The sequence below is a fragment of the Prionailurus bengalensis genome, chromosome C1 (assembly GCF_016509475.1).
Source record: "Prionailurus bengalensis isolate Pbe53 chromosome C1, Fcat_Pben_1.1_paternal_pri, whole genome shotgun sequence".
NCBI lineage: Eukaryota > Metazoa > Chordata > Mammalia > Carnivora > Felidae > Prionailurus > Prionailurus bengalensis.
In genome coordinates, this window is record NC_057345.1 from 183,603,189 (window position 1) to 183,620,961 (window position 17,773).

Below are 17,773 nucleotides of genomic sequence, written 5' to 3' on the forward strand. Positions count from 1 at the left end.
ATACCTTTCAGAGTCACTGCCGTCTTTTTAAACCTTCATGTCAAAGGATGCTTTAATAATGAAAGTGCACAACCACAAAGAATGATAAACATTCTCCTGTGTTCTTCCAGACCTGCCCATTGGAAGCCACCGCCTAAATAATACACTAATCCTAACAACATGGCAATAATCCTGGGATCCTACAAGAGTCTGATAATCCAGACTGTTCATCTTGTATCTAATCCTATTCCTACCCTTTTAGAGGGAAAACACTTACTCGATAGTTCTTTATTGTCCCCAGTGCAGCAAGGGATTAAGTGACAATTATATTGGACCCAGGAGGAGAAATAAAATCGTTTTTCAGAAGGGGCTAAGCGAGCCATTCTTTTTTCTTTCCGCTTATGTTAATGCTAAAATGACCAAGATTTGTCTTGCTGATGATGTTCTGGTGGGCTTCAGCCTGAACTGCCTCCAGCTGCCAGCACCATCAATCACCTCAGAAGATAAGCACATTCTTAAAGTGCTCAGTGCATATTCAGATTTAAGCCAAAGGCTCTCCACACTGCCAAGCTGCCCTTAGGACACTGTGGGGGCGGGAGGGGGCGGTTCTTAGGACGTTGTAGGGACCATTAGACTATCTGTCAGTCAGAGGTTAGAGTTACCCAGTCCACAAGGTCCTATCGCAGGATCCACGGCCTAAAGCAAAGGTAAGGCTGTGAAAACAACTGGTCGAACATCTTTACAGCTGTGCAGTCTTTGTCAGTCCAAGGTGAGTTCCCCGATCCTGAGACAGGAGGAGTGAGACTGGAAGAAGCAGCAGAAAAGCCAGGAGAACTGCCGTCCATAAGAAGAGCTCAAAGAGATGTTCAGAGACTAAGTTATAACACTGATGCATAGACCACCACGTGATCAGCTGTAACAGGGAAGCAGTACAGCAAGGGACACCACTGAATCCCCCTGGCTGAGTTTGTAAATCTTCAGAGAGAAGCACAAGTTTGCTGGGTGGTTTCCTTGCCATATGGTAATACGTGAGTATTTTGAAGGTGAAAGTAAGCTCAAATAACAAAAACAATTAGGAAAATAAAAAATCAATAATGGGGGTGAGGGGGGTATTAAAGTCTAAGACACAATGTGTCAGTAGCTGGCCCTACCTGGCTGGGGAGAAGAAAAAGTGCTTCTGAGTCTGATACAGATGCTTAACAGAGCAAACCTGTCTGGGCTATGCTCATATGGTCACTACAACGGCTTTTCTTACACTTCAGGGGCTCCTAGGTAAGAGTCCTGCTGAGTTCTCTCTCTCAAAATAAATCAGCTAGTCAGTTGATTAGCTGGGGCAAAAAGAAAATTGAGCATTTTTTGAGCCTTCCTAGGTCTGGCCTCAAAACACTACAATATAATAAAGCTTCAGTGAAACCTCCAAAGCCTCTGATTTAAGATGTTGTTTGCACCTGATAGATAACATACCACAATATAAGCCACTACCTTTGCTGCTAAGTAAACTTTTAGAATTTATACTCATCAACCCACACAACAGTCTAATCTTAGATCAGAATATCTAATAGAGAAGGAAGGTTTAAGACTGCCCCAACTTTTACTAGTACGGGATCTTAAACAAGTTTATCTGGGCTTCAGTTTCTCCATCTATAAAATGAAAGAATCATTTTAACCAGTTTCTACCCATTGATCCACTTGACCTACCCCACAAAAATGTAACAAAGAATAAAAATTTCAAAAGCATGTAAAAGTGCTCTGTAAACTGTAAAGCACCATGCAAGTTTGAAGTATTACAATTAATAGTGTTAAAAGTACAATTCTAAGGGGCACCTCAGTGGCTCAGTCAGTTAAGCATCTGACTCTTGATTTCAGTTCAGGTCATGATCTCACGGTTCATGAGATTGAGCCCCGTTGGGCTCTGCACTGACATTGCAAAGCCTGCTTGGGATTCTCTCTCCTCTTTCTCTGACTCTCTCTCTCTCTCTCTCTCAAATAAATATATATTTTTTTAAATACAACTCTTAGCCTTAAAATAACTCAGCCAGGTCATTTAAGGGATGGACTCATCTGTACACTCCAAGCAGGTGCCCCTTAGCTGAGCCTCCTGGGAGATGCTGCATGAAGGCAGAAGGCACAAGACAGTGTGGAATATGGAAGGCCATAGCTCAAAGTCAGAGGCTGTACTAGAGTCGCCCAGTTAGGAAAGGAAGGCAGAGAACTGACTAGGTTGGGGATAGACAACTAGCAGGGCAGCCACGTGATTAAATAAACTATTGAAAAGAAGAGACAGACACAGGAGTAGGAGAGGGCAAAACAGTGTGGGGACAGTTATCAGGCATGCTCAGTGTGGGAACAGTAATCAGGCATGCTCTGACCGTAATCTGTAACCTCTCCTTGATAATATAAACCCCCGTATTTGCAAGTTGCATAAGAGGAATTAAAAAGTTGTCTCCTCTGGGGTGCCTGAGTGGCTCCGTTGGTTAAACACCCAACTCTTGGTTTCAGCTCAGGTCACGGTCTCACGGGTTCGTTAGTTCGAGCCCAGCATTGGGCTCCTTGGGCTGACAGTGCAAAGCCTCCTTGGGATTCTCTCTCTCTCCCTCTCTCTCTGCCCCTCCCTGTACACTCTCTGTCTCAAAATAAATAAATAAACTTAAAAAAAAGAATTTTTCTCCTCTTCATCAGTCATTCATTAAATTAGATATACTATTAAATTCCTTCTTTGCTGTGGGAGATAACAACCTATTAAAATAAACTGCCAGTTGTTTTTTTATTAATCCTAAAATACGTTCTGTGTAATGCAAATATCAGTACTTAAATAAGTGCATTGAAATACCACAAACAGTGGTCATAATTTCAGCGGGAAAATACCTGTCTTTATTAGTTATAATCTGAAAACCAAAATTATGGTTCAACAAAATTCAGAGCAATTAGGTGTGGCCAGGAAAATGCCATTTATCTATACCCTGATGTGATGCAATGCCTCTAAAATTCGAATGACTTACTATTAATCCACATACACATATAAAGAAAGCTCTCCAGAATTCTCTCCTCATGTTCCCAATTCATTTTTTCCTATTATATCGAAGCATCTCCGAGGAATACTTTCCTTTTCTGCCTCTAATCTTTTCTCCAAGGGCAAGCAATAAGGATATTTTTGTTCTCCCATCTGCTTAAAATGATACAATGGTTAATTAATCCCTTGGTCTATTTTTAAAAGTTGCTTAAAATACATACTTCCTATAAGTAACCACCCTCAATTATTGAAATATATGAACAAGGGAAGGAACTGTACGTAACAGAATTTTCAAAGGATCAAGCCAATATTTTGGCCTATTATCATAGTCCATTCAGCTTTTTTGTTAACACTCCTCAAAACAAAGCACTCAGCATTTTAACTCTATAAATGCATACTCCTGCATCTCTACCTTTCTGCCCCACCACTTTTAAAATACTGAAAGCCAAGGGCATCAGCTTCTTGCTATGGTCACATATAAGATGGGAGAGTAGAGAGGGTGAATAAGAAGGAAAAGCAATAAGGCAGAAAGATATATACTCCAGTATGTTCCTACAAGCAGTATTTACTGAGCTTTGTTACTGTTCATCAAAATGCTTGCTCTTACAGAGCAATATCACTTTATAACAGAGTTTAAATTATGTCCAGATTATGACTGGCCATATCACTCTAACCTTTGGATACAGGTTGCATAACTATTTCCCAGAATCCCTCATTCTCAGCCATCCCTCCTTCAAAGTGAAAAAAGAAAGTGAAAGAAATAACATATATTTCAAATCCCCAGTAATTGTCACGTGCCAAATAAATGGTAGACCAATTTCTGAAATTATGAATAGTTCTCTGCATATCCCCAAGGAAAAAATCAGAGCCCTGTATTTAATGATTTAAAATGCTGTTAAGTAAAGAGAGAGAAGTATATTCCATAGAGTGAGGCTTTGCTAAGAGATTGTACCCATTTGTCTACTAACTGAAAATTCTTGCTGCCATTAGGCATAATTTTAAAAAGTTTCTATTATAAACCCAATTGTCCCAAATATCTGGATCTGTTTCCCCAATTACAATATTTACTCTGTGGGCATTACAGTATTTACTTTTCCCCCAGCTGCCCGCTCGTTCAGCAGAACAGTGCCAGAGAGGAGTCACCAGCTTAGCACTTTCCAGACTACATCTGCTATGTCAAGTGGCAGCCCCAACAAGGTCCCTTCCTCTCAGGGAGTGGGTTTCCATCTCTTAGGTTCTGTGGAAAGGATCTGCCCGCCATCCTTGCACCCTCTGATCAAGGGGAACCCCTTAGTTCACAGGCGCTCACTTGGGGGAAGAGCCTCGTCCACCCTCTGGTATCGGCTAACATCCTGGCGTACTGAAGGCAGTGATCTCAATGGCTGGTGGCCATTGGCTTGAGAACCTAGGATTAAAGAGAAAAAGGCACTTGGGTATTGTTTTCCTCTTTAGTATCAAAACAGTCTTGTAAAAAAAAAAAAAAAACCCAACCAACCAAACAAACAAAAACCACCTAACATAAATCTTGGAGCTAGTCTCTTTTCTTTCCTTAGTGTCTCTCATTTTCCACATGAGGACCCAGAAACAAAAGAAGAGAATAGGAGATGAATGCTTAGGCAGAAGAGGGTCTTCTAGAGAAATGTCCCTCTGCACCTATCCCTTCCCTCCCCCACCTTTTTCCACCCTGGCTGGACCCACTCATGCACTAATGCTTTAGGGTCACATAATGGCCACAAGATAATGAAGGAAACAAAAACACAAATAAAAGGAAAAGAGGAGGAGGAGAAGGGGATAATTTAGATAGAAAAATAAATTACAGAATAAATAAATCATTCCTGTTTCTGATTCTATGCTATTTAGGCATTTGAAATTATCCTCAGCCTTTCTGATACATCTATAATAGAACATTTCAAAGGAAACATTCCACCAAGCCACATTCATTGAGACATAATACAAATTTTATGTGTGAATTGGCATCCTGAGATACTAAAAATAGCCTTTTCTTCAAGTGTCCGAACGCATCACCTAACTTAGTTCACTTTTTCCATACTGCAGAAGTCAAAAATATTATACTTGATGCAAAGTACATATGAAGTTCTGTTTTGAAGGTTTTATATAAAGAAGAGTGACTTATGATGTTCCTGCAAACCCCTGCAGATTACACTGATGTGAAAGCTACTCGCCTGTTTGGTTTTGTGTCTACAACCTCAGGTGCCACTGGAGATTCATGATCAAGATCTGAAGACTGCTATTTCACAAGCCTCTTAATTTAAAAAGAGAAGATCCATTAAAAAAAAAAGCTAACTGTTGAACCCCAAGGTGAAGAACTCAGAGAACATGTGACCTGCAGTATAATTTACATCGAGGGACAAAACTTCTCTTTAAGCAGTATGCTTGAGCCAAGAGCCGTGCCGTCTTGTACATCCTACCTCCGGTGGCGCCCTCCTCCTGGGCAGTGGCCCCTTCACAAGCCCCGTGGGCATCCCTGGCATCCCCTTCTTCCTGGGGCTGGCTCTCAGCAGCAGTAGCTCCTTCCAAGCTCCCCCTCCGCTGCCAGACCTCCCCGACCTCCTCCTGGTTAGGTAAAGGGGCCGAGTCTGCCCCTGCCCCTTCCTCCTCTCCAGCGGGCACCTGCACCACAGGTAAAGAAGTGGGAGTACGTATGGAATCCTGTGACCCCTCAGCGAGGCCACTGCTGCTGGGCTCTGCTGCACAGGCTCCATCTTCCTCCTCCTGAGAAGAAAAGGCTGGGGTTTCGGGAAACCGTGCGCTCTCAAGAGACGAGCACCGCGTGTCCACCGAGGACAGCTGCGTGGTAACGCTCTCATTGCAGGAGCTGTCGGCACCCTCCAAGTCGCTCTCGCCTTCCGGCCTGGTGCTGGCCTCGCTCACGCTCTCTGTCCTGGCAGGGTCACTGGGCTCTGTTTCAGAGGACACCTGGGAAGGCTCAGACCCCTGATCCAGGGACTCGGTCTCACTGATGGCCCTGCGGCTTCCTCCCGACGTGTCGGAAGTCCCTGTGTCTGCCCCGCTCGTGGGCTGATCCACCTCTTGAGAGCCACACAATTCGGTGCTGCCCTGCTCAGCGCTTGGCTGAGACTCTGGGCCACTTTCACTCTCATCTGCGACTGGGCCCGAGGGTAAGGAGCCCTCTGCAACCTCGGGAAGATGTTCTGGCTTATCCTCAAAGGAAGCAGCCTCATTTGTGGAGGCTTCCTCAATCTCCACTGGGTTGTCTTCTGGCTTGGTCTGCGATGTCAGGCTCACGTCATCAGCTCTTGACGCTCTGCTGAACATTATTAGCCCTCCTTCCTCCTCCAAGGAAGACGGATATCCCAGGTCTTGCTGGAACTCGTGGTCTTCTTCATCTGAGTCGATATGAAGCATTGCGTTGAGCCTCGTGTCGGTGGGAAAACTACTCCTTAGTTTTGGAGAGGCTCCCATGGACCTCTCCGAGCAGGTAGTCGTGCCTGGCCTGGAATGGCCATTGTGTTCAATAGCATCTAAGTAATCATTGAGTGAATCCTGACGTCCTCGGGGAGGTGAGGTCCTTGAAGAAGTAGAGGTTAATTCCTCTGAGTCTATTTCCAGAGTAGAGCTAGTCCTGAAAGAATGCTTGGGGGTCCCATCAGCAGCACTGTCCTCAGAAACTGGCCCATTAGAGCAAAGCGTGCTGTCATGATGGCCCCCCGGCATGTCCTCCTCGTCAGAAGGACTTCCTAGGTCTCCATTCACAGTATTGACTCCAAGTATTGTGCCAACAGCTTCTGGAGAAGCATCTGAAGGGGAAAACGGCATTGATGAAAACAAAGTGGTAATAACAAATAAACTTTTAGTGTCCTATTCCTTTACCACCAATCAGTTCAACGAATTCAATCATCCCAGTAAGGTCTCTTTACGGTATTACTGACTTGCTAAGATTAGCCACTCACGACTAAATGAGTTGGTCACTTTGACACAGGAATTATATATGTTCACTATTACTAGAAATTCTATAGCCTGGTTTCCAAATGTAGGCATAAACCTAAGAGATATTTTTTGATAAACAAGCTTTCATATCTGCTTGGAAAACTTTGGCAGTAATCATTTAAAAGCTATCTTATTTTCACGGGGCGCATGGGTGGTGCAGTCGGTTAAGCGTCCGACTTCAGCCAGGTCACGATCTCGCGGTCCGGGAGTTCGAGCTCCGCGTCGGGCTCTGGGCTGATGGCTCGGAGCCTGGAGCCTGTTTCCGATTCTGTGTCTCCCTCTCTCTCTCTCTGCCCCTCCCCCGTTCATGCTCTGTCTCTCTCTGTCCCAAAAATAAATAAACGTTGAAAAATAAATAAATAAATAAGTAAATAAATAAATAAATAAAAGCTATCTTATTTTCAGAACAGGACACAAATTCAACTCTATTCACATGCAAACTGACAACTGAGTAAGACCGAACAGTTTTTGGTACAGCGATGTACTTATCCAGACATCTCACCTTCATGCACAGAAGATGTAACCTCCACTTTAAACTGGAGGTACCCACTCACGTGGTCAGCTGGAAGCCTTCGGCCAAGGTTGTAGCTGAGCATCTGATCCCTGTAAGAGGAGAAATACACTGGTGTCAGCCTTCACCTCCTTCAGCAGGCCACCCCCAAATCTTACACATTTCTCTTAAAACTTTCAGACTCAAAAGAAAATAAAAGGCTCAAAGGCACGGTATAGATAGTCCAATGTAATACGATTCATTGGCACAAGGGAATACTTATAAACTCCAGGATGAAAAGAACTCTGTAAGCAGAAAATGCAATACAGTATCACATCACTGCTAACAGTGACCAAGAAAAGCATATTTTGAAGGTCATCAAGGAGCTGTGAAAGGTCTACGGTTTTTGGTATTTTTTGACTCAGGTATAAAAGCACAGAGGGCCTGGTTCCTTAGCATTTAGCACATTTGGAAGAAACCAATCCTACGAGCACACAACAGGGAAGGACCATCACAGAGCGGCACGGAGGGCACCATGCTACTGTACTTGAAGTCAGGAGACAGCGGGGGGAGGAGTGGCTGCCTCTGACAGCTGCTCCAGCTGTGGGAGGCAAGGGGGCCGCTGAACCTCCCTTCCTTACCTGCAGAGCAAGGGGGCTGGAGCCGCTGGCCCTCACACTGGGGGAGCCTGGCTATCAACTGATTCCCAGTGCGCGCTGTGAGTGATGCCAGTGGAGAAGCTAGATGGGCTGCTGTGGAGGCATCTTGCTGCCTCACTAAGAGGCGTACTCGAGGGAACCACACCAGGGCCCCATCTTGGCCCCCCGCTCCAGCTACCAGCCTCCTTAAGGATGGAGGTGTCAAATCTTTTGTAATTCTGCATTTGTTTGATCGAAGTCAAATGCAATTACATCATTACCTTGTAGGAAGCAACTTTTATTCTGAATCTGATGTATTCTCAATTAAGGAAAATAATCAAAGGGATACCAAATCACGCCATCTCTGCTCTCACACTGCCCTCTACTGGCAACTTCAGAAGGAAAACAATGCCTCGACCTAATACCTGCACCACGGTACAGTTTAGAGCCTCTGGTCTGCCATTTGTTATGAATGTATGTAACTATTTTGTTTGTTCGTCTCTACCTTCTTGGCACAATTCCAAATGGATGTCATCCATTTAAAAGAGCACAGGCTACTATAAAACCCCACTTCACCTGTTAGTCTTTTGACTTCATGAGAATTTCTTAAAACTGTAAGATGATTTCCTTTTCTTCTTTCTTTTGCTTTTCTTCCCTAGAAACATTGTCATATTTTCTTTCTCAACTGACACTTTGGTTTCCCACTTTGAGTGCATGATGTGTGCCAGGCACACTCAGCTAAGGGCTGTGCATATACCATCTCTCAGCAACCGCGTGAGGCAGGTGGTGGCTCAGTTTTCTAGAACAGGAAACCAAGGCGTGGGGAGGGTAAGTGACCTGTCCGAGGCCAGACTAGTAATGAGCGACAGACCCAGGATGAGATCACAGATTCATCTGACACAGAAGCCCCTGCTCTGTAGTCATCATACTACCATCTCACTTTACAATTCCCAGTGGTTCTGGGCTGCTTTCAGGAGCATGCATTTTAATGACATAATTTACTCATGGTTCATCGAAACGTGCCTGCTTTTATAATGCTTTTCCTGCTTCAACTGGTATTTACAAAAAAATCTGCAAAGGGATACGCAGGCATTTCTTACTACTAGACATAGTTACGTTACTTTTACATTAGAGTGTTCAAATAACGTTATATTAATGATTGTAATCTGCATAATAGCAGGGGCGTCTCTTTCTTTCTCTTACCACGGACTTCCCAGTATTTAGATAGCACCTAACACACAGAGGTTCTTGATCTTTGCCCACTGATGCATGAATCTAGCAGCACATTACACGGGCCTGCCTTTAACACTGTGGTTCCTCGCCCATCTCTTTGGGCATTAAGTCCCGGCAAAAATAAAGTCTTCATTTCTTTGTTAAAAATAAATTGACCCTCCTCTTCTCCTCCTCAGCCAGTAAAATTAAGGTATTGAGGCTGATGATGGAGATTTATAAAAGTGATGGATTTTAGCGAGGAAATAAGTGTTTAGTAGGAATTGTAAGAAAAGAACTGCATCCATCTGTTTTGCTCACTGACACATCCCCGATACCAGACACAGTGCTTCACATTTCGAAGACACTAAATATGCATACACACATATTTGTTGAATAAATTAACTAACAAATGAGACTCTTTACTCGGAAAGAAGAATTTTAACAAGTGTTAGTACCGTTTATTTACCAAACTGGCAAGATAACTCAATTCAACTATTCAACCTACAAATACAGGAAATCTTCCCTCCTGGGAGATTCCGAGTCAAGGGTTTCATCCCTTGCTGAGTGCCTGTCGGAAGAGTCGCCCGCCTTCTTGTTCTTACCCAGTCTTACCTGACTCATCCTGTCTCTTCCTGTGATATACTGTTGTGAGCAATATATTATATATCATTATGATACATAATTGCAAAGAATAAGTGCCAAAGTACTCTCACTACTTGAGACATTCTCTTTCTAATGTAATCAGAGGGGGTGACAAAGCATGGGAAAGTGATCTGCATTTTGGACAAAACGCAGGCCACCCTGTAAAATGTTACATTCAAACAAATGCCTTCAAAATAGGCACTTAGTAAGGATTCTATCTCATTCTACAAACCACATTCTGTAAAACCTCAACTACCTCAGAGGATTGCAATCTACCAAACATATAAGTAATGAGAACCCAGCACTTTTCGAGATGAATTAATCACTTGATGGAAGGCAATCTTAAGATCAGGAATACACATTTAGGTGTTAATAGCTGATATACTAGTATGTAGTGTCACTCTTATCTAATAAAGCAAATCCCCAGTATCTGTATCAGGCAATGCTTTAAATATACTTATACAGAAACATTTCTTAATTCCAATATTTTACAAATTCATGCTGGACTTCCTTCCAGTGCACATAAATTCATGACTGGCAGTTCTCTAAGTGTCCAGTTGTTTAAAAGCTGAAATGAAAAGCCAACAAGTCAACAACAGTTTCATGCACTGAAAAGGTTTTATTTTGCCTTGATCATTCTTACTAGTGTACATAAATTCATACTTTTAGCAAGCGTGATATATAAATTAAATGATTATAATTATATACATTAAATGACAGATATACTGTATTTACCCTAGTTAATCCTGACTCTCTAAAATCTTTCACTTTCTAGAAATCCTAAAAATAACTTTTAAAAAACTTCCTCAAGTATAGTATCTCTACCAGAAGCAATACTTGTGATTTCCTAGCTTTTATCAGATAAATCAGGCTGCTAAGATTTCAGTATAATATTTCTACTTCATGTGTCCTGGCTCAACCACACATTTCATGGTCTCTGATGGCCAGAGAATTACAATCCATTAGAATCTCTTAGTTTCAGATTTTGAAGGGGCCTTTGAGATCCACTGATCGCAACACTGTATTTTTCAGATGAGGAAACTAATGCCCAAGTAGATTATGACTTGCCGAAACAGAACAGTTCATTTGTTACAGAGTGAATGTGAATGACCAGCCTTCCTTAGTTAGCTGGAATAATATCACACTGCTGCCCATCCTTAGGGCGCTGCCAGGATCTAGAGCACAGAGATCTGAACTCGCATCCCAGCTCTGCCTCTTGCTTGCTAGCCTCACATTCCTCATCTCTGAAATGGGTGTAATCACATTATTTACCTCCCAGAGCTGTTGAGAAGATTACGGGCGCTGATGCGAGGAATGTCTTTAACCCCTGACACAGAATAAGCTCTCAGCATCTTCTTACACTGTTTACTTTTATTTTTTACTTCTGCTGCTACTACTTATAGTCTGCTGCTGCTGCTACTGTTACTGCCACTACCATTTGTTCATGGTCTGACAGTGAAAAAGATACAAAACAAGATGCCCCATCACTACTATCACTGTTACTGTTGCGGTATGTTCACAATGTTGCCTATGATGAAAAAGATACAAGAAAAGTACCCTGAGTGCTACTTCGGAGCAGCAGTGTTACTGAGTTTGTTGGAAACTATCAAGCAAAAATATACCTACCATTTATGATAAGCAATGTTATGATTTCTTAACTACTTTATTCACAGTTTACAAAAAGCTCATAGAAAGAAAACAGACATGAAATCACATTTTTAAATTCTCTCAGTGAGTAAGCTTTAGTTGCCTGAATGAATGTGTAGGTAGGAGCTCTACTATAATATCTCCTGTGAGTCAAGGTCTTGTTTCAAATGGCCCTGAAACAAGGTGGTTTTGTTTTTCAGGAATAACGAGTTGTCTGGATGGGATTAATTAGGATAAGGGAGCTGTCGACCTGACGCTGGAATCCGGCTCTGGGGAGAAGCTTTTACTGCAAGATTTCAATATCTTCAAAAACAATTGAGTACTATGACATCTGACACTGACATGCTAATGGTAAGCACATCTTGGAAAAGACAGATACAATAAACAGAAACAACAACAACAAAAAAGTATATAATGAAAACAGAGCCTTTTGTCCCACACAGTTTAATGAGTATACGAACACTTTAATTTTAAAAGAATTACCTTACCACTTCTTATCACTAAGATAAGTCCTAGGACTACAAAGTTTCATTTCAGTCGATTCTATGCAAACTAATCTCAACAAGATCCCTCCAAGTGGGGGCTGATTACCCAATGGCTTGCCGCTCCAGCAACCTCTGGACTGGAATGGTTAGTTTCCCCAGAAAACGCTTGATGATAGGACGGCTCTTGGCAAATTTGTCTTTAATTTCAATTTCCAAGACATCAGTAAGAAGCGCAAAAAAGGAATATTTCTGAAAATAAAAACAGATAACGTGGTGATTCAAAAGGAAGACAAATATGAAATTATATCATTTTATTATTACTTAGAAAATGGGATCTCTCAAATCCTAATGACGACACCCAGAGTCCACATTGCTAGAAATATCTACAACCATTGTCATTCTGAGTGAATGATCAGCATTCACAGTGATTACAAGGCCTCAGTTAAGGACCTGTCACAAAAGAAGCTTAGGATCCTGGTTCAACAGTTTTAGGAGACGTTATCAAATATTAAACTGCGCAATACAATTTTAGCACTTACTATATTTATTGTATCTCAATTCTTTGAAATTTAATATCCTGTTATTGGACAATTTCACATTAACCACTGTAGTTGATTAACAGCAATTTTAATTCTTAATCCCATGGTATTTTGAAATTATACAGAACTTTCACTTAGTGGCTAAAGTAGGAACACCTACAGAATACTGTGGTTTCTCTTGACAAATATGAAAATAAAACGATGCTTACAGGCAAATTACTTAATTTAAAAGGCACACAGGGTCATTTTTTTCTGAGACAGAAAAATCAAAATATGAAGCTAACATAAGTTTTGTTGTTTTGCTTAGCAATGCCATTGGAGAAAATCAGACTGGTTATTAATAAGAATCTAAAATAAATATAAAGAGCTTTATTCGTTTACAAAGACTTTCACATACATTACCTTCATGTTATCTTTAGAAAGATAACATTTTCTTTCTCTTTTAATGTTTGTTTGTTTGTTTGTTTGTTTGTTTGTTTGTTTGTTTGTTTTGGGGGAGAGAGAGAGAGAGCATGGCAAGAGGGAAGGAGCAGAGGGAGAGAGGGAGAGGGAGAATCCCAGGCAGGGGTCTATGCAGGCCTCGATCTCACAAACTGTGAGATCATGACCTGACCTGAAATCAAGAGGCGCTTAATCAACTGTGTCACCCAGGTGCCTCAGATAAAATTTTCTTCTTAAGGACGAGGATCTCCGGATAAGTGATGAAGCCGGGAATCTAACCAGAATCATTTCATCCCAGTCCTGATATTATCCATTCAACCACAGTGATGTGAAAGGTTCCAGCCAGCTTTATACTTAGGCACTACTAAGTTTATTTAGTCATAACAATTAAAGTTCCCCAAAGGGCCATGTCATCTAGTAATTTGCTTCATGGAAAAAGCACTTGCTTAGAATAAGAGAGCAAAGTTTAAGCACTGCTTCTGCCTCTGAACAGCTAAGTTACATAAACACTTCAAGCTTCAGTCTCTTAACCATCAAAATGGATGGATGATGATCTCATCCCTTATGCACCCTTATTATGCATACAAAGTTTAAGAATTTTGTAAATATAAAATGTTAGGAAAAGAAAGTTATTGCCAATATCATTACCAAATCCACTATGTGCCTTCTAAAGCTCATAGTGAGATACATGCTATGTCTTCTAGGCTTGTACATATGTTAAATTAAGTCGTGTGCCTTTAAGAATTTTTTACTATGTGGAGATCATAAGCAGTTTTTTTTAAACCAGGTGTAAGAAAACACGCAATATTTAATCCATTTAAATAACTATAAGAACTGCTCAGGAGAAACATCTTGCTGTGCTGGCAAGTCTCAAAGAGCAGTACCTTTTTTCCAACTGGTTTTAGATCCCCGAATCATCTCCCTCCCCATGGAAATATTTCTACAAAGTTAGAACATATTGTCATTAAACAGTAGGGAATGATCTGATTAACTATGCAACTCCTACGCCAATAAAGGTTTACCTAGAAACACTCTAACACCAGTGTGTGAAACATGTCTTAGATCTCTGAGAAATGGTGGCAGAGTTCATGCTTTGCTCATTAGATGAGAAACAATATCTCTGTTCACTCCTTGATTTTCCCTAGTTCTAATGAGAAAACGCTTTGCTTGATTTCACTGATACGGTGCGCTAAGATGACTGGTAGCATAAAGTGGCTGGAAGGAACGTCAAAGTATCTATCACCAACACATCAACGATCTGGCTTCCCTCGGGATGACAACTACCTTGAATGGCTTAATTAACCAAAATCTAGAAATCCAAAAAACATTTGCCAAAGCCCATAGGGAGAGAAATTCCTCTAATCTGTACTGAATACATAACTAGAACAAAATATAGAAAATTTGGGGGGGGGGGGCTTTACAAGTTTTTATTTTAATTCCAGTTAGTTATACAGTGTTACATTAGTTTTGGGTGTAAAAACATAAAAATTTTAAATAAAAACAGGATCAGTGTTACTGACTTTTCCTTCTGCTTCAGGCTCGAATATGGCTCTGCAAGCCAATGTTATTGAACCTGTCCTTACTTAAAATTTTAATATCTGTTCATCATGAATTTTTTGCACTGATTTTCATTTTTTTAAATATTTCACTAAAATCTTAATTTTGATTATTGAGTCTTCTGGCTCCCTTCAGTCATGCACCCAAGATCAAGGACCTCACCTGCTTTGCCCTATTCCTGGCCCTGGCTACAAGGGACTGTCTCATTCTCCTCCTACACTCTTCCTAACAGAATCCCGAGATATCTTAGCCATCTTGCCCATGCTCATAAACAGCTCAACAGTACACATAAGAGAGATGAACTTGGCCAAATTCCTGTCAAGTAGAAGATCCCTGAGGATCATCTTACCTCTCGGTGCCAAATTGGATTAGTGGTGTTACTGATGATAGTAGACCTTCTCTCCTGCCCATGGTGGGCACAGGTGGGGAAACTGCTCTTCTTCCCTGGCTGAATGGACATCTTAAGGTAAGGATCAGGATTGAAGAACATCCCTTTCTTTAGCCCAACTGCTCTAAGATCTTGAAAGAAAGAGAGGGGGAGGGAGGGAGAGAAAGGGAGAGGGGGGTAAACAACAGTAAACAATAACAACGTTATTCACACTATGATCGCTGAGATAAGTAAGGACAAGTGAGTTATGAATAATTCCAGCAGAGGGGGAGTCTCTTGACAGGCTGAATAAATGAAGCCAAACATTTACCATCACCTCATGCACCTAAACTGACTTCCTGGGAACCATTTTGATTCTAACGTGCGTCTTCACCACCATTTTGCTATGTGGTTTGGCAACCAGCATTTCACACAGTATCTTGAGAGAAATTCTTAGGAAACAGTTTATTTTTTTAAAAAAGAATGTTAATATGTTCTTTCATGAGAGAAAAATTAAATCTCTTCTACATACATATAATGAAATTATAGACCTATGTTTAATTGGGGGTGAAACTTCAGACCACACATTCAGTTGTACCACATTTAAAATGTTATATATTCCACAAATGTAATGAATATTAGGGGGAAAAGAAAACGAGAAATATTTCTAAAATTTGAATGCTACCTGCTGTATTAAATAATTGTGAGTCTACTGGTTAGTAACTTAAATATTTGATGGCTGTCCCAGAACATCTTAGATTCACCAGCTGCTACTTCACAGTATGTGAGTTGCTAAAATTTCTGGCTAAAATCTGGTAAGTGGAGAGACTGACACTTTTCAAAGGAGTGAGGATAAGGGACACCAACATGTCAGGTAACAAACCCAGCTCTTCCGGGTCCTCAACACCTTTCTGAGAGTATCAGTTTGAATAAGATTGGCCTAAGAGCTAAGGGATCTTGAAAGCTTCTGGAATAACGGACCGTTTCTAAGCAACTTGCTACAATTATGATCAGTCTAGGGAGGTCCTGATAACTAGTCCAGAAAAAAATTCTGCAGATCCCTCTAAACCTCCAAAGACCTTTGGATTACCCAGATCAGCTGGGCAGCAGACTCTGTATGGTGACTGTCAATGATGGCAGGTTCCCTGAGTCATCCTACTCAAGCCCATTCTTGAAACTCAAAGTCTTTCCTGGAGGGACAGAATTGGTGGGGTTGCCAATAGAACCACATTGTCTAGGGAGCAATTCCTGGAGGAGGCTCACCCATGGCCAACAACAACTTGTGGCCCAGAGTGCTGTCTAATAACAACTAACTGACAGCCGAGTTTCATATGTCAGCAAAGACCGAAAAAGTCAACCAGGAGGTCCTTATGCTAAGGACACTGCATGAAATACAGTAAGATCTTTGATCTGAAGAGAAAAGAGAAGGAGAAGAGAAAGATGAGTAAGGCACTTCAGAGATGCCACTGTCATCTCTCTAGCCTTACAGTCCCCACTCCTGGCACTTCATAAGCTACACAGTCATCTTAACACAGCATCTGCAACTCACTATCAATTTAATGGTGCTACATGTTTTCGCGTGGCTTTATTCGGCATAAAATAGCTCCGAGAGGAAAACACAATTTGCATATTTACTTTCTTACCTTTCTCGATTAGGCTCGCCTCAGACTCAAAGACAGAAGAATGATAGTCTTTAGATACTAAATCTACTTCTAAACAAGGGATTTCTTTGCAGTAAATGAGGAGTAACATGGACGGAAATGGCTGCCACAAAGCATGACAGAGCTAAATTATTCACGCAAAGCATTCCTTTGGACAAAAAGCATTCCATCAGAAGGTTACGCCACTGTGATGAAAGATGCCACTATTAAATAACCCTCATATCAAATTTTTCCACAAGGAATGCTGCACAAATAAATCTTCATTAATAAATATAAGAATCTACCAACTATTTGTAGTCTGATTATTCTGTTCCTTTATCCATCTCATTTCTGCTCTGGCTTCTCCATTTTGTCTTTTATATATTTTACTGCTCATAAATATCTGCATCACCTAATAGACCAACTAAGACCTCAAAGTCACAAAAGTATGACATGCTAAATACCCTAGTTTAAAGTCTTATTTGGAGAAGAGGATTAAGATAGTAACCGAAACTCAGTTTTGGGGGCACTTGGGTGGCTCAGTTGGTTAAGCGTCCCACTTTGGCTCAGGTCATGATCTCATGGTTCATGAGTTCAAGCCCCGCCTTGGGCTCTGTGCTGACAGCTCAGAGCCTGGAGCCTGCTTCGGGTTCTGTGTCTCCCTCTGTCTCTGCCCCTCCCCCGCTTGCGCCTCTGTCTCTCCCAAAATTAAATAAACATTAAAAAACTTAAAAAAAAAACACAAACAGCTTTTGTTTTAGCTGTAGAATTCACTAATTTGTGTCCCTACTTACCACAGAGAATCAAGAGTAGAACATTTGCAGGCAGACATTCTACAATGCTTAAATGCTCTTCGCTAAACACTATTATCACTGTCAATATGCTATAACTGGATTAATTGTTCAGAATTACCATTATAGAACTGCTTTCATCTTATATAATTTTTAGCCACTTCCGTACACCATCTGCAAATATCTGACCATACATTAGGAAGTAAAACAGATATAAAGTAGCCAGCCACCCTGTGTACTGAGGTGGGATGTTGGAAGAAATTATATTTAAAGAAGAAGCATCTGGTGATGCCCCAAAGCTATTTCCTACTTTTTAGGAAAACGTCCTGGGGTTTTCAAGTTCTAGCTGGTCATTCTCCTGCAGTG

At 41.3% G+C, this 17,773-nt stretch overlaps 1 protein-coding gene across 4 annotated transcripts in view; it reads right to left on the reverse strand.

Annotated features, from left to right (window-relative positions):
* Positions 1 to 17,773, reverse strand: part of HECW2 (HECT, C2 and WW domain containing E3 ubiquitin protein ligase 2) — a 369,888-nt gene that overhangs the window by 119,222 nt on the left and 232,893 nt on the right. For all 4 annotated transcript variants that reach the window (XM_043577368.1, XM_043577366.1, XM_043577367.1 and 1 more), the window contains 5 exons: positions 14,959 to 15,128; positions 12,179 to 12,321; positions 7,461 to 7,561; positions 5,419 to 6,768; positions 4,299 to 4,394 (listed from right to left, as the gene is read on the reverse strand). In XM_043577368.1, the coding sequence (XP_043433303.1) occupies positions 4,299 to 4,394; positions 5,419 to 6,768; positions 7,461 to 7,561; positions 12,179 to 12,321; positions 14,959 to 15,128 (1,860 nt within the window). The remainder of the gene's footprint in view (positions 1 to 4,298; positions 4,395 to 5,418; positions 6,769 to 7,460; positions 7,562 to 12,178; positions 12,322 to 14,958; positions 15,129 to 17,773) is intronic.